The 25,127-nt window shown below is 40.9% G+C and overlaps 1 protein-coding gene and 1 non-coding gene across 2 annotated transcripts in view; both read left to right on the forward strand.

Moving 5' to 3' along the window:
- The first annotated feature begins 5,087 nt into the window (after positions 1 to 5,087).
- Positions 5,088 to 5,159, forward strand: TRNAC-GCA (transfer RNA cysteine (anticodon GCA)). The gene has a single exon. It is a non-coding gene; the product is annotated as a tRNA-Cys (tRNA).
- Positions 5,160 to 9,390: 4,231 nt separating this feature from the next.
- Positions 9,391 to 25,127, forward strand: part of WDR43 (WD repeat domain 43) — a 37,686-nt gene continuing 21,949 nt past the window's right edge. The window contains exons 1-3 of the mRNA XM_069580327.1: positions 9,391 to 9,670; positions 18,401 to 18,538; positions 21,597 to 21,718. Coding sequence (XP_069436428.1) covers positions 9,446 to 9,670; positions 18,401 to 18,538; positions 21,597 to 21,718 — 485 coding nt within the window. The 5' untranslated portion in view covers positions 9,391 to 9,445. The remainder of the gene's footprint in view (positions 9,671 to 18,400; positions 18,539 to 21,596; positions 21,719 to 25,127) is intronic.

Below are 25,127 nucleotides of genomic sequence, written 5' to 3' on the forward strand. Positions count from 1 at the left end.
ATTACAAGGCACATTAGATATTTATTTAATATAAGTTTACAACAATCCTGTGTCAGAAATAAGTATTCCAGTTTTATGCATAAGGAAACTGACCCAGGGAGATTAAACGATTTGGGCAATAGCCCATAGCTGACAAGTGGCATGACAGGGTTCCCTGTCTAGGTCAGTCTGGTTCAGCAGTCCATGCTCTTTGTACTGTAACACCCCTTCTCAAAGACCAGTCAACAGTACGACTGAATTCAGAGTTGGCATGGGAATTAATATGTTCAGAGAGCTACTAATTCAATTTAAATTTGAGAAAATAAGTCTTGTTATTACTTTCAAAGACATAAATTATTTTTAATCTGTGCTTTCTAAAACATCAACCGTTGTAAACTCCATCATCAAGACTTCTCTCTTTTAATCCTAAACATGAAAAGACAAAACAGCCCTGCTCTCCCTTTCCCAACTGCATGTGTCACTTTTGTTTCCGGTTTGTTTTAAGAAAAGTTCCTTTTATTATCACTGCTAAATATGGGTCTGAGTTGGAACCTTCTGAATCTTAAGCCTTACAATTGTTTCAAAATTTATCATTCCTACTTTATTATCTCTTAAATGTTATTTAAGATATTTGGATGTTATTTCAGAAGGAGTAAGAATTAGAAGGTACATTGACAAAATATGTGAAGTACATTTAAATACATAATTTCTGAAATTGTGAACAGTAAATAGCATTCCTTTCTTTCTGTTGTTTGAATAACAAATACAGTGATATAAATATTTTGTCCTGCACACATCTAAAAGTATTAGTATTGAGTATGGCTGCTCAACCTCCAGCCATTTCATCTCAATTCTAGTCAGTAAGAAGGGAGAAGCGGGAAGAAGGTCATGCCCTCTTTCTTTAAAAACACTTTCCTAAAAACACAAATATCACTTCTGCTTACATTTCATTCACCAGAACTTAATCGCATGGCCAGATCTAGCAGCAAGGAAAGCTGAGAAATTTAGTCTTTATTACAACTGAATATCACCCTAACCAAAAATCTGAAATTATATTAATCCTGAATAAGAGGTAAATGGATTTGAAGGCAACTAGCATTTTCTCTCCCAGGTTCATGCTAGTGAAAACGCTGGCTTAAAACCAACATTCAGTAAACAAAGATCATGGCATCAAGGCCCATAAAGGAAATCAACCCTGAATATTCTTTGGAATAACTGATGCTGAAGCTGAAGCTCCAACCCTTTGCCACCTGATGGGAAGAACCAACTCATTGGAAAAGATCCTGATGTTGGGAACGATTGAGGGCAGGGGAGAAGGGGACAACAGAGGATGAGATGGTTGGATGGCATCACCAACTCAATGGACATGAGTTTGAACAAACTCTGGGAGATAGTGAAGGAGAGGGAAGCCTGGTGTGCTACAGTCCATGGAGTTTGCAAAAAGTCAGACAATGACTTTGTGACTGAGCAGCAACAGTGAAACAGTGAATGAATTAGGGATCAACTGATGATCTGGTTAGCACTGCCTTCCCATGTGAGGTTTGTGATCAATTTAAAGTAGATTAAGAGTCATAAGAAGGTGGTTGTGGCTTTCCTCTAGTCATCTTCAGTTGTTTGTGGGTGGAGAGTTAGATTTTACCAGTTTTACCAGGTTTGTGTTGTTGTTTTGGCCCCACCTTGCAGCTTCTTAATAGTTCCCTGACCATGGAGGCAATGCCAAAGAATGTTCAAACTACTGAACAATTGCACTCATCTCAGTCAGTCAGTCAATTCAGTCGCTCAGTTGTGTCCAACTCTTTGTGCATCATGGACTGCAGCACACCAGGCCTCCCTGTCCATCTCTATCTCCCAGAGTTTACTCAAACTCATGTCCATTGACTCGGTGATGCCATCCAACATTCTCATCCTCTGTCGTTGTCCCCTTCTTCTCCCACCTTTAATCTTTCCCAGGTCAGGTGAAGTCACTCAGTCGTGTCCAACTCTTTGCGACCCCACGAACTGTAACCTACTAGGCTTCTCTGTCCATGGGATTCTCCAGGCAAGAATACTGGAGTGGGTTGCCATTTTCTTCTCCAGGGGATCTTCCCGACCCAGGGATTGAATCCGGGTCTCCGCATTCCAGGCAGACGCTTTTAGCCTCTGAGCCACCAGGGAAGCCCCCCCAATCTTTCCCAGAGTCAGGGTCTTTTCCAATGAGTCAGTTCTTCACATCAGGTGGCCAAAGTATTGGAGATTCAGCTTCAGCATCAGTCCTTCCAATGAATATTCAGGACTGATTTCCTTTAGGATGAACTGGTTGGATCTCCTTGATGTCCAAAGGACTCTCAAGAGTCTTCTTCAACACCACAGTTCAAAAGCATTAATTCTTCGGTGCTAAGCTTTCTTTATAGTCCAACTCTCACATCCATGCATGACTACTGGAAAAACCATAGCTTTGACTGGACAGACCTTTGTTGGCAAAGTAATGTCTCTGCTTTTCAATATGCTATCTAGATTGGTCATAACATTTCTTCCAAGGAGCAAGCGTCTTTTAATTTCATGCAGTTACCATCTGCAATGATTTTGGAGCCCAAGAAAAGAAAGTCTGTCACTGTTTCAATTATTTCCCCATCTATTTGCCATGAAGTGATAGGACCATATGCCATGATCTTAGTTTTCTGAATGTTGAGTTTTAAGTCAACTTTTTCACTCTCCTCTTTCACTTTCATCAAGAGGCTCTTTAGTTCTTCACTTTCTGCCATAAGGGTGGTGTCATTTGCATATCTGAGGTTATTGATATTTCTCCTGGCAATCTTGATTCCAGCTTGTGCTACATCCAGTCTGGCATTTTTCATGATGTATTCTGCATATAAGTTAAATAAGCAGGGTGACAATATACAGCCTTGATGTACTCTTTTCCTGATTTGGAGCCAGTCTATTGTTCCATACCCAATGCTAACTGTTGCTTCTTGACTTGCGTACAGATTTCTCAGGAGGCAGGTCAGGTGGTCTGGTGTTCCCATCTCTTTCAGAATTTTCCAGTTTGTTGTGATCCACACATTCAAAGGCTTTGGCATAGTCAATAAAACAGAAGTAGATATTCTTCTTGATCTCTCTTGCTTTTTCGATGATCCAGTGGATGATGGCAATTTGATCTCTGGTTCCTCTGCCTTTCCTAAAACCAGCTTGAACATCTGGAAGTTCACGGTTCATATATTGTTGAAGCCTGGCTTGGAGAATTTTGAGCATTACTTTACTAGTGTGTGAGATGCGTGCAACTGTGCGGTAGTTTGAGCATTCTTTACTGTTGCCTTTCTTTGGGATTGGAATGAAAAGTGACCTTTTTCAGTCCTGTGGCCACTGTTGAGTTTTCCAAATTTGCTGGCATATTCAGTGCAGCACTTTCACAGCATCATCTTTTAGGGCTGGAAAGAGCTCAACTGGAATTCCATCACCTCCGCTAGCTTCGTTCACAGTGATGCTTCCTAAGGCCCACTTGACTTCACATTCCAGGATGTCTGGCTCTAGGTGAGTGATCACACCATTGTGGTTATCTGGGTCATGAAGATCTTTTTTGTATAGTTCTTCTGTGTATTCTTGTCACCTCTTCTTAATATCTCCTGCTTCTGTTAGGTCCATACCATTTCTGTCCTTTATTGAGCCCACCTTGGCATGAACTATTCCCTTGGTATCTCTAGTCTTTCCCATTCTGTTGTTTTCCTCTATTTCTTTGCACTGATCACTGAGGAAGTCTTTATCTCTCCTTGCTATTCTTTGGAACTCTGCATTCAAAGGGGTGTATCTTTCCTTTTCTCCTTTGCTCTTCGCTTCTCTTCTTTTCACAGCTACTTGTAATGCTTCCTCAGACAACCATTTTGCCTCTGCATTTCTTTTTCTTGGGGATTGTCTTGATCACTGCCTCCTGTACAGTGTCATGAATCTCTGTACATAGTTCTCTAGGCACTCTGTCTATCAGATCTAATCCCTTGAATCTCTTTGTCACTTCCACTGTATGATCGTAAGGGATTTGATTTAGGTCATACCTGAATGGTCTAGTGGTTTTGCCTACTTTCTTCAATATAAGTCTGAATTTGACAATAAGGAGTTCATGATCTGAGCCACAGTCAGCTCCCAGTCTTGTTTTTGTTGATTGTATAGAGCTTCTTTATCTTTGGCTGCAAAGAATATAATCAATCTGATTTTAGGACTGACCATCTGGTGATGTCCACGTGTAGAGTCTTCTCTTATGTTGTTGGAAGATGGTATTTGCTATGACCAGTGCATTCTCTTGGCAAAACTCTATTAACTTTTGCCCTGCTTCATTCTGTACTCCAAGGCCAAATCTGCCTGTTACTTCAGGTATTTCTTGACTTCCTACTTTTGCATTCCAGTCCCTTATAATGAAAAGGACATCTTTTTTGGGTGTTAGTTCTATAACTCTGTAGGTCTTCATAGAACCGTTCAACTTCAGCTTCTTCAGCATTACAGGTTGGGGCATAGACTTGGATAACTGTAATATTGAATGGTTTGCCTTGGAAATGGACAGAAATCATTCTGTCATTTTTGAGATTGCATCCAAGTACTGCATTTTGGACTTAAGGGATTCTTGCCCACAGTAGTAGATATAATGGTCATCTGAGTTAAATTCACCCATTCCGGTCCATTTTAGTTCGCTTATTCCTAAAATGTCGGTGTTCACTCTTGTCATCTCGTGTTTGACCACTTCCAATTTACCTTGATTCACGGACCTAACATTCCAGGTTCCTATGCAAGATTGCTCTTTACAGCTTCGGACTTCACTTCCATCACCAGTCACATCCACAGCTAAGTGTTGTTTTTGCTTTGGCTCCATCTCTTCATTCTTTCTGGAGTTATTTCTCCACTGATCTCCTGTAGCATATTGGGGACCTACCAATTTGGGGAGTTCATCTTTCAGTGTCCTATCTTTTTGCCTTTTCATACTGTTCATGGGGTTCTCAAGGCAAGAATACTGAAGTGGTTTGCCGTTCCCTTCTCCAGTGGACCCGTTTGTCAGGACTCTCCACCATGACCCGTTCATCTTGGGTGGCCCTACAAGGCATGGCTCACAGTTTCACTGAGTTAGACAAGGCTGTGGTCCATATGGGGCTTCCCTGGTGGCTCAGAGGTTAAAGCGTCTGCTTGCAACGCAGAAGACCTGGGTTCGATTCCCGGGTTGGGAAGATCCCCCGGAGAAGGAAATGGCAACCCACTCCAGTATTCCTGCCTGGAGTAGTTTTCTGTGATTGTGGTTTTCAACCTGTCTGCCCTCTGATGGAGAAGGATAAGAGGCTTATGGAAGCTTCCTGATGGGAGAGACTGACTGAGGGGGAAACTGGTTCTTATTCTGATGGGCGGGGCCATGCTGAGTAACTCTTTACCCCAATTTTTTGTTGATGGGCGGGGTTGTGTTCCCTCCCTATTATTAGACCTGAAGTCAAACTATGGTGGAGGTAATGGAGATAATGGCGACCTCCTTCAGAAGGTCCCATGCACGCACTGCTGCGCTCAGTGCCCCCAGCCCTGCAGCAGGCCACCACCAACCCACGCCTGCACCAGAGACTCCTGGACACACACAGGCAAGTCTGGGTCAGTCTCTTGTGGGATCATTGCTCCTTTCTCCTGGGTCCTGGTGCACACAAGGTTCTGTTTGCGCCTCCAAGAGTTTGTTTCCCCAGTCCTGTGTAAGTTCTGATGGCTCTATGGTGGGGTTAATGGCAGCCTCCTCCAAGAGGGTTTATGCCATACCCAGGTCTACTGCACCTAGAGCCCCTGCCCCTCAGCAGTCCACTGCTGACCAGTACCTCCTCAGGAGACACTCAAACACAGTTCTGTCTCAATCTCTGTGGGGCCTCTGGGTCCTGGTGCATACAAGGTATGTTTGAGCCCTCAGAGCATGTCTGTCAGGTATGGGATTTGATTCTAAACGTGATTTCGCCCCTACTACTGTCTTGCACTCATATCACTAGCAATGTAATGCTCAAAATTCTCTAAGCTAGGTTTCAACAGTATGTGAACTGAGAACTTCCAGATGTTTAAGCTGGATTTAGTAAAGGCAGAGGAACAACATCAAACTGCCAAATCCGTTGGATCATAGAAAAAGCAAGAGTTCCAGAAAAACATCTTACTTCTGCTTCATTGACTATGCTAAAGACTTTGACTCTGTGGATCACAACAAATTGTGGAAAATTCTTTAAGAGATGGGAATACCAGACAACCTTACTTGTCTCTTGAGAAATCTGTATGCAGGTCAAGAAGCAACAGTTAGAACCAAACATGGAATAACAGACTGGTTCCAAATTGGGAAAGGAGTACATCAAGGCTGTATGTTGTCACCTTGCTTATTTAACTTATATGCAGAGTACATCATGCAAAATGCTGAACTGGCCGCAGCACAAGCTGGAATCAAGATTGCCAGGAGAAATATCAATAATGTCAGATATGCAAATAATACCACCCTTATGGCAGAAAGGGAAGATGAACTAAAGAGCCTCTTGATGGAAGTGAAAGAGGAGAGTAAAAAAGCTGGCTTAAAACTCAGCATTCAGAAAAGTAAAATCATGGCATCCAGTCCCATCACTTCACGGCAAATAGATGGGGAAATAATGGAAACAGTGACAGACTTTCTTTTCTTGGGCTCCAAAATCACTGCAGATGGTGACTGCAGCCATGAAATTAAAAGACACTTACTCCTTGGAAGGAAAGCTATGCCAAAACTAGACAGCATATTAAAAAGCAGAGAGATTTCTTTACAGACAAGGGTCCATCTAGTCAAAGCTATGGTTTTTCCAGTAGTCATGTATGGATGTTAGAGTTAGACTATAAATAAAGCTGAGCACTGAAGAATTGATGCTTCTGAACTGTGGTGTTGAAGAAGACTCTTGAGAGTCCTTTGGACATCAAGGAGATTCAACAGTCCATCCTAAAGGAAATCAGTCCTGAATATTCATTGGAAGGACTGATGCTGAAGCTGAATCTCCTATACTTTGGTCACCTGATGTGAAGAACTGACATGTTGGAGAAGACTCTAATGCTAGGAGATTGAAGGCAGGAGGAGAAGGGGCCAACAGAGGATGAGATGGTTGGATGGCATCACCGACTTGATGGACATGAGTTTGAGCAAGCTCCGGGAGTTGATGGTGGACGGGGATGCCTAGTGTGCTGCATTCCTTTGGGTCGCCAACAGCTGGACATGACTGAGCAACTGAACTGAACTGAACTGACCATGGAACTAGGGCCCCAGCAGTAGAATTTTGGAATCCTAACCACGTGCCTGCCAGGGAACTCCCCAGGCTTGTGGTTTTCCTAAGACTTTTATGAGGGAAAGAGGGAAGGGAGTTGAGGGTTGTAACAAGAAAATTTAGGATAAATTAAGAGGAAAGTGCAACCATCAGGGAGGAGAGATGAGGGCTGGTGAAAAGACTACAGGATGAATGAACTGATGGTCTGGTCGGGTAGAAGGACTGGCTGAATGCTGGGAGTTAGAGTGACTGAGCTGAAAAGATTGGAGTTGGTGGTGTAGACTGGTGTGTGGAAACTGCGATTATAAAAGAGGTGCATTTATTGCATGGCAAGGTCTGGGACATGATAGTGGGAGTGAGTGGCTGGTGTGGCATAGAGATCGTTGAAAGGGAGGAGGTCAAGGAATTGATATGCTTGGGTATCAGAGGGTCATCTGTATAAACCCTACATACTCATTGTGTCTGGTTGTCTATGCTCAAGCTCTTCCTCCATTGCCCAGCTCTACAAGTCAATTTCTTATCAGAAAGATGTAGATGTTGATAGTTTCTACATCCTAAGGACTAAATGAATTAATACACACAGAGCACCTAGAAGACTGCCTGATGTATAATTTATATATTCATGCAAAACAAGCTTTCATTTTCATTTACGACTAACAAATCTGTAACTCTAGCTCAGAACTGTCTTCATGAAGACTAGTGCAAGCTCTTTTATAACAATAATCCTAGAAAGAGCTATCTATACTTTTTTGTCCTTTCTCATCTCCCATTCCCCCCTCTATTTTCCACAATGAGTTATTTCCCTACCTCTGTACTAAAAATGCTTTTGAAAAGCCAACAATGATCTTGATCTTGCCAAGTTCACTGATTCTCAGTATTCATCTTACAGCATTTGACATGGTTTTGATTATGTCATGCTTCTGAAAATCCTTATAAAAATTTTGGTTTCCGGGGTATCTCATTCTCCAGGGCTTTAATCACTGTTAACCCTTCTTAATCTCCTTCGCTGGGTTCTCTTTCTGTTCCTGACAGATTGTCACATTTTGGGGCTAAGCTTTTTTCTCTATTTATAGTTACGCTCTAGATGATCTGACCAGTCCTACAGTTTCAAATAGCATCTGAATACTAATGCATGCAAAATTTATGTCTGTGATTTCCTCATATATCTGACTCCCCTCTGAATAATTCTATTTGGATGTCTAATGGCCATCTCAGCCATAACTGTCCAAAACAGAAGTCTTGATTTCCACTCCATCCTGACCCGTTTCCCCAGTTCAGCCAATGGTATCACCATTCACTTACTTTCTCAGGCCTTAGAGTCATCCTTCCTTCACTCAAGTCTTTTCCTCCTCCTTCATAATCAATCCATTTAGCAAGTCTTGTTGGCTCCAACTTCAGGGTATATCTGAATCTGGACCAATTCTCACCACCACAACCCACCATCCTCCTTCTTTCTTGTCTCTTTGCTTTCATTCTTGCCCCTCTACTGTCTCCATGAAACATGCAGGAGGCCTTTTAAAATGTAGATCAGTTTATGTCATTCCAGATAATATAAAAATGCAGATTTTACCATGACTCTCTCTACTTATAAAAGATTCAGAGTCTCCTATAGCCCTGAGGGCAGTGGGTTTCTTTTGTGTGTGTGTGTGTGTTTCCTGCTGATCAATAAACTGTGTGGCTGAATAGTACCTGACATTTCTTGAATCAGAACACACAGATTTGGTGAAATGTTATGGAGACGTTAAAAACTGAACATTTGGTGCGGTAACATGGGGTAAATCTTGACCAAAGAAGGCTGAATAGACTCCCACCTTTACTTTAATACTATTATGACTGATTAAATTGTTAACGTGTGCAGGATTACAGATTGTAAGTGGATAAGGAAAAATGGAAAGGGTTGTCATAATCAAGTAATTATAACTGAACGCTTGTTTCAACCATCTCGTTCAATCATGTTATTTAAATTAAAACAAAAAACACCTTTTTTTTTTTTTTTTTTAAGGCAGGAGTCCTGTCATTCTCCACTCACTCATCTCCGGAACAAATTAGAACTGAGCCCACCGGGCCACCGTCCACGGGTAGGCGGTCCAACGCTCGCTTGCGTCTCGAAGAGATACTCCCTCTGCTCCCTGAACTCCCTCCGCCCTACTTCCTCCCTCCAGGCTCCGCCCCTCCCCGATGCGCCTGCGCACGAGCGAACACGTGGCTGCCGCGGAGCCAGAGCAGCAATGGCGGCGGGTGGTGGTGGTGTTGCGGACCCCCTGTCCCCCGCGGGGGTCCCTTGCGCTTTCTCCCCGCAGAGCCAGGCCTATTTCGCTTTAGCGTCTACCGACGGTCACCTGCGAGTGTGGGAGACAGCCAACAACCGGCTACACCAGGAGTACGTGCCTTCCGCGCACCTCAGCGGTACCTGCACCTGCCTGGCCTGGGCGCCAGCGAGGCTGCAGGCCAAGGTAAAGTGAGCAGAACGGCGCGGGGCGGGCACTCTCCCAAGCTCGGCCTTATTGCCCCCCGGCCCGGCGGCGCGCGGTCTGGCATCGCGCGTGGCCCTCGGAGGCCCGGGGCGAGGAGGCGACGAGCGCGGTGGCGGCGCAGGGTGGGCCCATGCCGCCACCCCCGTGCGCGGCCTGTCCAGAGGGCAGAGAGAACGGGCGCGGCCAGATCCGACGGTCAGTGGACTTGAGCCCTACCGGCGGGCTCCGTGCTATCTGGGTCTCTCCGTCGCTGGGGCCGCCATGTTCGCCGAGGCCCCAGGCCCCCCAGGGGCGGCTTCCTGCTGCCCGGCCAGTTCTCTTGCTTGCGCTCTTCAGAGCTCTGGCTTTTGACAGAGCCCCGCTTTGGGGCAGTACTATTCTCTGACCCTTACCGAGCTCATCGACTTTACTTTGGGCAGTTAAAATGAACAAGTCTGTTTCCTTGCTTCCGGACACCCCCATCCACCCCCCCACCCCCCACCTTGGGTGCCGGCTCACCACGTGTTCTCTCCCACGTCTAGGATGTGAGACTCTTGAAAGTCCTAACTTTCCCAGCCTGGGTTCCATTCTAAGCCATTTGAACCTTCTTGCTTTTAAAATTTTAACATCTGCACTGCTAGCCGTTGATACATTTCCTTTTCCCCAAGTCTAAAGTCTGCATTAGGACTTGGAGGTTAAGTGAAATTGTAGCTTAACGAACGTGAGTCCAAGTGAAGTTTCTCTTGGACGGGGCTACTGCTGAGTTAGGGAAAGCTTTTCACTCTTAGGAACCCATCTCAATTAAGATGCCACTCATTTTTGAGTCACTCGACTACGTCTGCACTAACTCAGACGCACGTGGGTACTGCGCCTATAAGGTAGCCAGCCCGAATCAGTGCAGTGTGATTTGAAAATGTCAGTATTGAGATGTGTGGGGTTTAGCTAACACTGTTTCAACCTTTAAAAGTCAGTGTTAAACACAAATGCACTAAAAAGAAGGAAAAAAAAAAAACTGTTTAGTACAGATCTTAACTCCCTCTGACTATTCCAGGAAACTTTCCTCTAACTTTTTAGGTTGAAAGTCTGGATACAACTAATTTGTTACACTTTGCATGAGTATGTTTAGATATTTTTCAGGTATTAAGCTAGGTTTTTATACTTTCTAGATGAAGTAACTCTGATTGGCTATTAAAGAAACCTTATCAGTGCACAAAACTAGGACTTAAAAAATCACAGTTGTCATCAGGATTACAGCACTCAGCATATTTCTCCTTTTCAGATTTCTGTGTTTGTGTTTTTTAACAGTCTTGTAAAATGATAATAGTTCTGATGGTGATAGGAAATGTGGAGCAATGGTTAGATGCAAAGACCCAAACTGGACTCCTGGCTTTGAATCCAGGCTTGGTGTCATTGTATTTGTGCCTCTAGTTCTTCATTTGTAAAACAGGAGTAATAGTGCTCACCTCAAGAGTGGTTGTGAAGGTTAGTATTACTTAATGATGCCTAAAACGTCTAGAGTGGTTCCTGGTGTGTAAGTTCTGCAAGTATTAATTGTTGTTACTATCTCTTATTTGCATGGTTAGTCCTGCACAGTAGATTAACAACTAACTTTTTGCTTTGTTCAGGAAGAACAACCAGGTTTTGGAAAATCAAACAACTTGAAAACCACCAAAAATAGAACCAGGACTAGAATACAGGTGTTTAGAGCTCAGCTCTTCGTTATGAGCCACAAATCGTTACTATTAGGCTGGCAGACATTTGTCACCCACTTGATGTTCTCTTGTCTTGCAGTTGTATGTCTGAGGAATAAAACTTTTACCTAGTCTTAAACTTCCTGTTAAAATCAGTTTGGGATCATTTACAGCACAATGATACAGTAGAAGAATGGGTTTGGTTTCATACCGATGAACCAAACTTCTTGTGTCATGTTGAGCAAGTCAGTTTCCTTTTGGAGGCCTCCTTGAAAAAGAGTTGGGCTACATTAAAAAAAGTTCTTATAGGCTTCAGTATCCTTTTACTTGTATGCTCTCACTTTAGCCAGCTGACTCTATGAAATGCCCTAAAGTCACATTTTTAAAAACTTGAGTGTCAGAGCTAAGAAAGTTTAACTGACCTCACCAAAGCCTTAATAACCATTGAAGGAGTTGTGGCTGTTAGAGTTGAGGGCATTGACTCCTGATCCACCGCTCTTACTTGAACCTTAGATCTTGAGTCACAGAATTGAGAACTGGGAGCAATGTGGAGACATCCAGTGTTCATCATCTTGGGATTGTATTCTCTTGGAGCATCAATTTGACATGAAAATTAGGGAGAGAAGTGATTTTCCTGTATTAAACTTGCATGTGTACTTTGTAAAATTTTAAAGTCAGGTGATTTTTAAAGATGGTGGTTGCTGCAAATCTTCATTTTCTACCTTTGCTCCTAGGTCCCTGGGTTACAATTCTTGCCACTTGAGTTCTAACATGTTTTCATAAACTTTTATTGTAGATTTATATTATTTTATATGAGTATTCTCTGGTTTAGTAATTGGCAGTTTGCCACTCAAGGACAAAATTTGGTGACATTACACTTATTAGTGAAGAAAAATGATTTGGTGCTGGGTTTCTTGGATGACAGGAGTTAAAGCAGTGGTTCATAAATTTTTAGAAAAATTAGACTGCTGCTTCTTGCTCTTGGTCACAGAATGATTATAATTCTTTGCCTCTATGTCACAGTAGTCTTTAGGAGTTTTTTGTATGTATTATGTAGCTAAGCATTTTATTTCAGTGATGGAGCCTGGAGGAAGAGGACCGCAAATGATGATGAGGAACAAACATGCAAGGAGACAGGTTGATGGACTGGGTGAATGCTGTTTTTAGAGTCTCAGGTTTATGTGTTTAAGGCTGAGAAGTTAGATGATATGCCAGAGGCACACATTAAGTGGTTGAGCCACCTGCTATTTCATTGCTCCTTTAAGATCCAAACTTTTCAGTTTTTCGCAAGTCCTGAAGAAACAGTCTGGCTACCACAGTAGATGCATTTATGTTGCTTTGCTGTCACTGCAGTTAAAATGACCCTGCATAGCTTAGTGCTTATTGAATGAAGCACGTGGCATTTCAGGCTTTGGACGGGGCAGGCATAGTAGCATTAAGCATGTTTCTGGGAAAGACTTGAGCAACCCCAGTCCTAACTCTTAGAGAAGCAACACAATCTACTTGTGTTACAGTATAATGCTCTGTCTTAAGGTATCTCCAGTGTTTAAACTTAAAGAGAGTAAGGTTTGCGTATTAGATCTTATTGGCAGAAATAAAAATTCCTCTGTGTTAAGATTTATTTTTGATGTACATACTGTATGTAATTACATGTAAAATGCACACATTTTATTCATTGTTATCCATGAAACTTTAGCATTTGCCAGAGTAAGGGACAGCTAAAATAGGCCAAGAAATGATGGCATAGGAGAACAATTGCAGAATGAAACTTGAAACTTTGCCATGATTTTCAGTGACTAGAGGTCAGTATTTCTCAAAAATAGGTTTCAAACCATTAGTGGGTTGTGAAGTAGATTTAGTGGATTGTGATAGCATTACAGAAATGGCGTAGACAATACAGAGTGTATTTTGCATAGTAAAGTTTAAGTTTTTTGGTGAAACTTGTTTCAGCTGTATACACACATGTTTTTATGAGCGTGTATGTGTGTAAACTCTTCTTACTCGGGGAACTCAGCCTAAAAAGTCAGTGCTTAATTGATCAAAATCAGACTTCTCATCACCTGGTTGTGCTTTTTCTGTCTTCACGTCTATACTATGCCTTGATTTTATGAATCACACACATGCAGATTCTCACTCAGGCTTCCGATTGCCTTCTAGATCAAACACTGCTTTCTTGAGACTGCTGTTGGCATTTATTGCTTATCTCAGCCAGCCCTTCACATTGGCAAAGACTCTATAGTCTGAGTAATAGACCCAGTCCTTTTGGTCTTCATTTCTGGTACCTTCTGGAGCTCAGATTTTCTTCTCTCTCTCTCTCTTTTTTTTTTAAAAATTTCCCCTTTTGTGTGGCTTGTTGGATGTTAGTTCCCTAACCAGGGATTGAACTGGAGCCCAGCAGTGAACGTGCCAGAGTCCTCACCACTGAACCACCAGGAAATTCCCTAAAACTCAGATTTTCTGATCACAGATAGATGAACTAAATTTTTAGCCTACCTTTTCCATTACTTTATATATTTACACATGTCATTAACATGCACATGACATGAAACAAAGTAATATGACTAAGACATTAAAGAAGAAATAAAGACAGTTCAGATATACTGTGTCTGTAATGCAAAGCAGAGTATGACTTCAGTCTTAAGAGAAAGAAGAGGTTTTTGTGGAGAGAACGTGTTTGAGGTTGACCCTGAAGCATGGATTGTTTGTTTGTTTGTTTGTTTTTTTTTTAACCAAATTGAAAATTGAGATGGGTAGGAAAAATTCTCTCCCAAAAGGAGGGACAAGCAGATGGGATAGTGTATTCGTGACTCTGTTGGCTCAGATGGTAAAGAAGCTGCCTGCAGTGCAGCTGATCCGGGTTAGATCCCTGGGTCAAGAAGATCCTCTGGAGAAGGGAATGGTAACCCACTCCAGTATTCTTGCCCAGAGAACTCCATGGACAGAGGAGCCTGACAGACTACAGTCCATCCATGGGTTTGCAAAGAGTCGGACACAACTGAGCAACTAACACACATTCTTGACCAGGGAGTGTAATATAAGGATGGAATTGGAAATGAGACTAGAAAAGGTGGACTGGAGGCAAATTGTGGATGCCTTTGAATGCCAAAAAGTTGTTTTTTTGATTTCTCTGGGGAGTCATTGAAATTTTTGATCACAGAAATAACAGGTTCTAATAGAAAATGCCAGCAGAAGTCTGTCATAATCTATAATCATTAGTACCACTAAACTCTTGATTTCAGAAATATTTAGTAATGGGGTTAAAATATTCAGTTCAGTCGCTCAGTCATGTCTGACTCTTTGTGACCCCATGAATCGCAGCATGCCAGGCCTCCCTGTCCATCACCAACACACGGAGTTCACCCAAACTCACATGCATCGAGTCAGTGATGCCATCCAGCCATTTCATCCTCTGTCGTCCCCTTCTCCTCCTGCCCCCAATCCCTCCCAGCATCAGGGTCTTTTCCAGTGAGTCGACTCTTCGCATGAGGTGGCCAAAGTATTGGAGTTTCAGCCTCAGCATCAGTCCTTCCAGTGAACACCCAGGACTGATCTCCTTTAGGATGGACTGGTTGGATCTCCTTGCAGTCCAAGGGACTCACAAGAGTCTTCTCCAGCACCGCAGTTCAAACGGATCAATTCTTCAGCGCTCAGCTTTCTTCACAGTCGAACTCTCACATCCATACATGACCACTGGAAAAACCATAGCCTTGACTAGATGGACCTTTGTTGGCAAAGTAATGTCTCTGCTTTTCAATATGCTATCTAGGTTGGTCATAACTTTCCTTCCAAGGAGTAAGCATCTTTTAATTTCATGGCTGCAATCACCATCTGCAGTGATTTTTGGAACCCCCAAAAATAAATTCTGACACTGTTTCCACTGTTTCCTCATCTATTTCCCATGAAGTGATGGGACCAGATGCCATGATCTTTGTTTTCTGAATGTTGAGCTTTAAGCCAACTTTTTCACTCTCCTCTTTCACTTTCATCAAGAGGCTTTTTAGTTCCTCTTCACTTTCTGCCATAAGGGTTGTATCATCTGCATATCTGAGGTTATTGATTTCTCAGCAATCTTGATTCCAGCTTGTGCTTCCTCCAGCCCAGCATTTCTTATGATGTACTCTGCATATAAGTTAAATAAGCAGGGTGACAGTGTACAGCCTTGACATACTCCTTTTCCTATTTGGAACCAGTCTGTTGTTCCATGTCCAGTTCTAACTGTTGCTTCCTGACCTGCATACAGGTTTCTCAAGAGGCAGGTCAGGTGGTCTGGTATTCCCATCTCTCTCAGAATTTTCCACAGTTTATTATGATCCACACAAAGGCTTTCGCATAGTCAGTAAAGCAGAAATAGATGTTTTTCTGGAACTCTCTTGCTTTTTTGATGATCCAGAGGATGTTGGCAATTTGATCTCTGGTTCCTCTGCCTTTTCTAAAACCAGCTTGAACATCTGGAAGTTCACGGTTCACATATTGCTTAAGCCTGGCTTGGAGAATTTTGAGCATTACTTTACTACCGTGTGAGATAAGTGCAATTGTGCGGTAGTTTGAGCATTCTTTGGCATTGCTTTTCTTTGGGATTGGAATGAAAAGTGACCTTTTCCAGTCCTGTGGCCACTGCTGAATTTTTCAAATGTGCTGGCATATTGAGTGCAGCACTTACCATAGCATCATCTTTCAGGATTTGAAACAGCTCAACTGCAATTCCATCACCTCCACTAGCTTTGTTCGTAGTAATGCTTTCTAAGGCCCACTTGACTTCACATTCCAGGATGTCTGGCTCTAGGTGAGTGATCACACCATCGTTAAAATATTAGGTTTCACTAAAATGCACATTGGTTATATAAACTTATCTGGTTGCATGTGTTACTTGTTTGGACATATGCATCCTACTGAATGAGAAGTTAGTTTTAAAAAAGATCACTCGCTTGGAGAAAATGTATGTGAGTTGTTAGTTGTTTGAGGTTAACTAATTGGATTATTATTTAGGTTTAGACCAATGATCCTCAAAATTGGGCATATTTTCTATAATATTCCTACCACTAGCCTCTGCTTGCTTCTCCCCAAAATAGAGATTTTGCTGATAGGGAAATGAGGGCTTTGAATATATTAATGTTTAATTTCTAAAATTTCTTTGTGCTTAAAAAAATAATTCCATTTATCTTTGGCTCTGCTGGGCCTTTGTTACTGCTCAGGCTTTTCTCTGGTTGTGGTGCGTGGGCTTCTCATTGGGGTGACTTCTCTTGTTGTGGAGCACAGGCTGTAGGGCATGTGGGCTTCAGTAGTTGGGGCTCGAGGGCTCCAGAGCACAGGCTCAGTACTTGTGGCACACAGGCTTTAGTTGTGCTATGGCATGTGAGATCTTCCTGGGCCAGGGATTGAACCCATGTCTCCTGCATTGGTAGGCAGATTCTTTCCCACTGAGCCACCAGGGAAGCCCTCTTTGTGCTTTTTAATGCAGATGCGTATCTACAGAAAAACATACACATATTTGGATCAGCCTATGTCCCACACGTTAGAAACCTCAGTGTAGGTAATTTTAATTTGATTTGGGGAAAACCAAGAATAGAAGAGATACTTCCTAGAATCTTTCAGAGAAAGAGTTTTCTGATGAGGTAGTATTAGGTTGGTACACTTTCCCCTGCTTCCCTTGCCTGAATTTGGTGTCTGTGTTCATAACCTTATGCAGAAGCCACATTTGCCCTCTGCGATCATTCAGAGGTGGCTTTAGAAATTCATGTAACTGAAGGTGGAACCTGGGGCACTTTGTGATTAAGTTCAATGTTCAATCAAATGAAATGTTACTGATGAGACCATCAGACTTAGACTTTGACTTTAATTGTAACTTTTTTTTTGGGTTTATTAATGTAAATACATTTCTCAAGACTTGTAAAATATGCATTACTTTTTCCATATATAAAGGTATCTTTTTTGTTGTTAAATCTTACAGTTTTTTGTTGACTTAGTATGTCCAATGAATCAAATTCTTCAAATGTAATTAAGAGGGAAAAAAGAAGAAAATGCCTTATAAGTCTGCTCCTTGATAGTCTGTGCACTGGTAACATCGGTTTTCATTGGTGGTTTTTTGGGTTGGGCAGACTTTTATGTATTGTGAACTGGTTTTTATGTGCTATAGAGCAAAGATCTTGCAGTGTTGAGAAGAAAAAGTTCTCTTTTTTATGGTATTCGTCTCTTTTACATGAAAAGAATGGATTTCTCAATTTCTTTATGTTAAAACATAGGCTAATGAGCTTTAATTTAAAAAAAATTCTAAATATATGGAAGAAAAGTTGCAAAATTATTATTATTCAGCATTATAAACTCTAAGGTAGTACTCTGAAGTTGTACTCACTGGTTGTCTTCTTGATGGATAGATAGAAGCTGTTAGTTTCATTTTTGAAGTAAGTCTAAGAAGGCTTGGACCATTTGACACTAATCACGAACACAGCGTGGAACTTTCAGATTGACCCTTAATCAGTCACTGGAGCAACTTCTCTGGTGTGTGCTTTGAGCTCCTCTGAGAGTTCAACTATTTTTTGACTCAAATTGAAGTAATTGTATGTTTATAAATATAAAAACATTTGAATCCCATTTCCTGAAAATGAAGCCACAAGGCAAGGAAAGATTTTGTGGGTAAAGGGGAAAGTATTGGCTGCTTGTATATGGATCTGTAATGTCTTTGCTTTGGAGTGGAGACTTCACTTGGACTTGTTGGGAATGGCTGGTTTCTGAGAAGTGGAAAACAGGCTGCTTGGAACCCTTAGAACCCTGCCGAGAGCATTCTAAATTCTCCTGTTTGCCTTCCTTTCAGAGAGGTAGGAGACAGGGACAGGTATTAGAAGTTCTTCCTGTGGAGTGATTATATTCTAAGTAGTGAGAAAGAAATCATCTGAGAGCAAATCCCATCTCCACTTTAAAAAAACATTGCTTAGAAGCAGGCACATTTCATTTGTGGGCTTGAGGGCATTTGCATTTATGCATTAATGATGGTTCAGTGTTTGAAATAATAAAATAAAAAATTGTCTTTTTTCTCCCCCCCCAGGAAGGTCCACAGAGGAAAAAAAGGAAATCAGAAGCTATAGGAACAAGTAACCAGGCCGACTTGTTGGCTCTTGGTACAGCAGTTGGTAGTATTTTATTATACAGCACAGTAAAAGGAGAATTACACAGTAAATTGATAGTAAGTACATATCTGTATGTGTATGTTTCATATAAAAGAGAGATGTTGGGAAGCTGATTATGAAAAACAAAACAGTTCAGGATATGTTATAGGATCTGTAGTATAGGGGCGTTTTCCTCCCCCTTCCATATTTAAAATTTTGAACAGTAATATTTGATAATTGCTGTGATAGGTAACCTCGTCTTTATTATAGGTCAGAATATGAAGAGTGTGAAGAACTGTTGCGTGGGCTTAAAATAAGAAAGGATAGGGAGAATTCTGAGTATCACAGACAGTAGCTGAAAGAAGGAGCACAGCACCTCCAGGGCTCTGAAACAAGGGAAGCTGTGAGATTTTTGCTGAAACTCAGATCTCTGAGAAGCAGATGTTGCTCTCTGTGCTGATGATGTCTGTCGAGGGAGATTGGCCCTATGGACTTGAGGTCCAGACTTCTGGGAGGGGGGAGTGGGCACAGGCTGGCTGCTGGTATCTTTGAAAGGAGCTGATGAGACTGGTTCTCCAAGTGTTGAAAAAGCTGAATCTTAAGTTCAGCTGCTGCTGAAAGGATTGCTCCTGCTGTGTTGAAGAAACGTTAGGGTGATGCAAACTGGGAGACAGGAAGGAAACAGGTCCCTTGGTCTGGAGCCCACTAATGATCCCACTGGCAAAGCAGAAATGGGGTTTGCAGAGCCCCAGCCCAGCATCCAGAGCAGAGACCTGTGGGCTTGGTACTGCAAGGCAGTAACTTAATTGGCACGATTTGTTTCAGACAGTTATCTGTTAGAGTATGTTTTTGATGTTCACTTAATTCCTATCTGTATATAGGAGTGCTTTCTGTATTTATAAATGAAAGACTTTTCTCTTTTAAGTAACATCTATCCATAGGTAATTTGAAATACCTGAAGTTAGGGAAAAGAATTATATCAAAATTAAAATTAATTTATTTTAATTGGAGGCTAATTATTTACAGTATAGTAGTGGTTTTTCCATACATTGACGTGAATCAGCCATGGGTGTTCATGTGTCCCCCATCCTGAAACCCCCACCTGTACCTAAATTTATCAGTGAGAGATCCTCTGTTGATAGTTTTAGTCAGTTAATTTTGTATCCTGATACTTCCCATTATATTACAGCTTGAGTAATTTTTATATTTGTTCAGACCTAGTTGCCTAAAGTCCTATAAATTGGATAGGCCCTTGTTGGTATTACTGTTACTGACCATTGAGGTAGTTTCTGATTTTTTTGTTACAAAACTTTTTTTCTTACATGGTTTCCCACAGTTACCTATGACTAATGAGTCCAAGGTGTGTGCTAGGTGTTTTTATACATAGTATAAATTTTTTCTGAAAGTTTTCCTAATTTGTCCTTGTCTCAGCGGTGGCAGGGTACCTGTGTTTCAGCAGTGTTTTTGTCATCTTTGATTATTCTGTTAAAACAACAATGAGACTAACCAAAAACCCAAGCTTATTTAATAGGTGAAAATTTTTATTTGATTTTTAACTCTACATTTAAAAATATATCACTTGTTTTTATATTAAATACTGTAAAAATAATATACAACTGAAAAAAAATCTTTCAGAAGTATATGTAAAGGGACACTCCCTTCATTCCTCCTTCCTCTGCAAGGTGAGTGTGGGCCTCAAGTTTGCTTTTACCCCACTATACCCCAGATCCCATCTTTTGATTTGGTCAGTCTTCTGTGATCAGCAGGGACCTACCATCGGGTGCATGGTGATACTGTTTCAGTCAGGTACAGACATGATACTGATGGAGGTTTGAACTCCTTTTTAGGTCATTTTGATACCTTGCAGGATTATATATAAATCTTTGACAAAGAATGAGTTTATTAGAAATAATTGGTATTGAGTCAATCAGTGTTTGTTGAATGAGTAAATGAATGAATGAGTGGACAGTTGCTAGATTGCTTTCCAAAAAGGTATGCTAGCCCTCTAGCAACATGGGATAGTGCCGTTTTCACTGTAGCCTTACCAGGATGGATATTACAGTGCTAAAAAATTGGTAGATGAACAGACTGAAAATGTTGCTTTGTTTTGCTTTTATCTCTTGGATTACTTACTGAAAGTTTTAAAAAATTTCTTACTGAGTTCAATGAATTTTTCAATTCATATCCTTTGTTCAGTTTTTTTGTGTGTGGTTATAAAGTAGGGCTTTGAGTAGATAGCTGTTAGGAAGGAAGGGAAGTATTGAATTTAATGTTTAAAATTATTTTTCTTTTTTGGTGGGAGCAATCTGTATGAAAGTAGTAGTGAGTTTACCTTTATGCTTAGCTTAGATATGTATACAGTTGTTCACTGTATGTATATTTGATGTGAATTTAGGTGGAAAGAGTGAAAAAACAGTAATTGCTCAGAGGGTAGGTTTTACCCTAAGATTTAACACCTTATTCTGCTGAATGAGCTTGTTCTGGAATGTGTTAGATGGGAGACTTGAATTTGTCTTTCTGCAGTTGATGTCTCCATTTCTATGCAGTGCCTCTGAGTAAGCACGCATTTTGCTATGCTAAGTATATTTAAACTTACATCCATATGGTATGAGCTATGACACATGGAAACATTCAGTGTTTCCCTGAAGAAAACGATTTTTAAAATTGAGAGAGTGTTTGGTACTTTTTTTGCAAAGGGATTTTCAAGGATAGTTTTAACTAGAAGTGAATTTTACCTTAAGTGTTGACTTTAAACCCTTTAAGATTTGACTTTACTAGTTCACTCAAGTGTCCCAGACTGTTGCCACTGTACATGAAGTATTTTATCATGCTTAGTGCTGACATTCCTATCAAAAGCAGCAGGCGTTTAGGACTAATACTACTTTGACTTATGATGTATGTTTTTCCAGCAGAGGGGAAGAGAAAGTTAATATTTGATAAAATTATAGCAGATTTATCTCATTTTGAATGTTGGAAATAAATACTCATTTTAATGAGGTTAATGGATAGGCTTTTTTATTAGGTTAAGGCCTAACATTTTAGTTAAGTGTTCAGTAATGAATCTAGGGTGCATATTATACATTATACCAGATGAGCTTTTTTTTTTTTCTTTTAAATTTTTAAAAACATCTGCAGAGTGGTGGACATGACAACAGAGTCAATTGCATACAGTGGCATCAAGACAATGGCTGTTTGTATAGTTGTTCAGATGATAAACATATTGTGGAATGGAACACACAGACGTGCAAAGTGAAGTGGTGAGTAACGTTGATACTTTTGGGATAGCTCGATGACTATTTGGGAATGCATTAGTGTTTTGACAAATCATGGCTGTATTCTTGATATAAGTAAAGTTGGATATTGGATACAATGGGGAATGTAGACACTGGTAAGGTTATAGACTGTTCTCAAGGAATGTTTAATCAAATTGGACATAGAGGATTTTAATACATAAAAGTTTATGTATTAAATACATAAAAATATATAATACATAAAAGAGGATTTTAATACATAAATAATGGTACGGGATAACCGCATAAGAGATGCCATAAGGTAGCATGTAATTCAGAGAAGGCAATGGCACCCCACTCCAGTACTCTTGCCTGGAAAATCCCGTGGACAGAGGAGCCTGGTAGGCTGCAGTCCATGGGATTGTTAAAGAGTTGGACATGACTGAAGCGACTTAGCGGCAGCAGCATGTAAATTACTGGTCAGATGAGTAGGGTGGTGTTGGGAAGGCCTGATGGAAGAGAAGAATTTCAGCTGGTCTTCTTAAGAGAGGTAAGATGGATAGGGCAGGAGAATCTTTTTGAGGGTGGGGAAAGGAATTTGGCGTGGGGATATGGCAGGAGCAAAGGCTAGGAGAAAGGAAAGTGAAAGATTTACTTGGAATGGAGTAGTGGAATTTAAGAGGAGGGCCATGCTGGGGAATAAAGGCTGGCAGAGGATATGAGCCAGAATATCTGTATAAGAGTCTGGCCATAAGTTTTTGATAAAAATCTCAGACAGTCTTCTAGTTCAAGCACCTAAACCTGTGAGTGACTGTGTAGTAGATGCTTAGTTAATGTGGACTGTTGAATGTAGTTGAACTTACGCAGATGAGGATCCTAAGGAGGATAATGATACTCATGGTCTTACAACTAATAAGTGGCAGGAGAGTTCTAATCCTGCTCTCTTGAATTCTGGCACAGTGTTTTTCTGCTGTACTGAAACTACTTTTTTAGAGTTTTAGATTGTTTGGTAAGCAGGAGACACTGAAGGTCAATGTCATAGGAGCAGAATAACCCAAATAATGTTTTAGGAAGAAAATCTGCTAGGATGGTGTAAAATATATGGGAAGGAGCTAGTTCAGAATCAGACAAGCTAGTTCAGAGGAAGAGTAGCTAGACCCAGCAGAAGGGGTGGTGAGAGAGGCTTAGAATCTCACAGGTTTGGGGCTGGTGGTACAGAGTGAGTCATCTGCCTAGAGGTGCAGTGCGTTCCATTAACCACACTCATGGTTGTAAAGAGACACCTGTGGAGGTTCTTGTCCACTAGGTCAGGGTGGGGCCCATGCAGCTATACTTTTAAATGCCATCTAGATGAGAGTTTACCAAGCCAGTCCTTCCAGAAGTGACTGATAATGTTCAAGGCAGTCTTCAACATGTTATACACAGTATTGTTTTTGTAACACTGCAGGGTGGTCTCCGTCCCTGCTTTGGCTTAAGAGAGAAGTTGAATCAGAGTCTGAGCTTTCACCCAGCTACACTCTCTCATACAGTATTGTGTTTACAGTTTCATTTTTGGCATTCTTATGCTATAGTTAATTGATTTTATTTTCCATTTTAGGAAGATGAGGATTTAGCTCTTAGTCCCTACCTTTTTCCATCCCCATTTTCCCAGTGTTGTAATGTCACACTTTGATTAAACAATATTCATTGTTCACGTTATACCTACCTAAATACTGTTTTAGATGAGACTTGGACTGTACTGTTTGTGTTATCTTTGGGCACAAAATTTTGGGGTGCATTATTGCTTCATTTGCTTAGTTTTGTATATACTTGTCATTAGTTCAGTCTCATTCCTGCAGTAGTGTAAATGTCACTTATTTTCAGACACATCAGTTGATGAATCAGTTATTTAATCTTTGAAGGCTTTCCTCCAGTTTCATTTATTTCTTGGAGGACTTCTCTGCTTTATTCTAGTGATTATCCTGAGATTTCCTTTCATTATCTTGAAAATTTTCTTGTCAGATGGAACCTCTGTTTCCTAGATCCCATTCTTCTCTTCGTGGGTTTATTTCTTCCTTTTGGTGACACATACAAATTGGTAGCTTCCTGGAAGACAAGCAGAATCTCAATACATTTACCATGCATGTCTTCCAGTGTCTTTATTCTGTCCTCACAGTTGATTAATAATTTGAAGATACCGACTTTTTGGCTTTCATTGTTAATTATTCTTATACACTGAAATATTCTGTGTTTTGTTTATTTTTTTCTTTAGTCAGTGCATTGTGTTGGCCCTTGAGGAACTATTTAGCCTGGGAATTCATGTTCTTCATTATTCTTGTACTGTAGATCTGAAAATTTAATTCCTGCTTTCTCCTTTCTCTTATACTACATACTGTTATTTAGATTGGACTAATCCTTTAAGTTTCATACTGTATTCTCATTTTAACTCTTTTGTCTTTTCCTTCAGTTACCTGGGAAATTGCTTCAATTTCACCTTCTAAGTCTTGTATTGAATTTTTAAGTTCCTCAAACTAAACTATTAACTTCCGGGAGCTATTTTATGTTCTTTGAATATTTCTTTTTCATTCTGTCATGCTTCTTTCATGCCTATAATATTTTCTAATTCTCTGAAGTAGTGCAGGATTTAAGTTTTTTTTACTTACGTCCCTCTTGAGGATGTGTTTTGATTTTTGTTTGGTTTCTTTCATGTTAAAGACATTCTTCAAGTGACTGGAGATCCTTGACTGCCTGTTGTTTTTTGAAAATGAAACATTAAAAAGCTGCTTGGAAAGCCTGTGTGGGTGTGTGGCTCAGTTGCTGGGCTTATTTGTCGAGTGGTTGGGAGGCCTTCAGAGTTAGTATTGTAGGTCACTCCTCTGGAACCAGTCACATTTCCTATTGCTTTTCCATCTTTAAAGTGCACATTACGCTACTTGTGTCTACAGGTCTGATTTAGTGGGTCCAGGTTGGGGCTTCAGAATTCACACAAATTCCCAGGTACTGCTGATGGAGGGAGGTTATCACATTAGGTTGCAAAGCTCTTAATGGGGAGGGGGGCGGGCTTTGGTGGTGTTAGCTCTATGCTGGCGTTTCCTGTGCTCAGTGGTGAAGTAGATTCAGAAAGCTTGTCAGGATGGTGATCATGTCTTTTTTTTCTTTAAAGTCTCTCAATTCAGCGACCAGATAGTAAATAAGGAATATAGGTGAGTGCTGAAGCTGTGGGATTTGGTGAAAAATTGTCAAGAATATTTGGTACCAACGAGGGTAAAGGAAAAGTTCTTGCTCGTTATTGCAGCACTTCTTTGATTGTTGGTGAGGTTGAGTTTTTCACATTGATTGTCAGGTTGCCTTGTACAGACTTCTCATTGTGGTGGCTTCTCTTGTGGTGGAGCATGGGCTTTAGGGCTCTTGGACTTACTGCTTCAAGACCTGTATTTTCCCAGACCAGAGATTGAAC

Source organism: Ovis canadensis, chromosome 3, assembly GCF_042477335.2.
Source record: "Ovis canadensis isolate MfBH-ARS-UI-01 breed Bighorn chromosome 3, ARS-UI_OviCan_v2, whole genome shotgun sequence".
In the NCBI taxonomy this organism is placed as follows: Eukaryota; Metazoa; Chordata; class Mammalia; order Artiodactyla; family Bovidae; genus Ovis; species Ovis canadensis.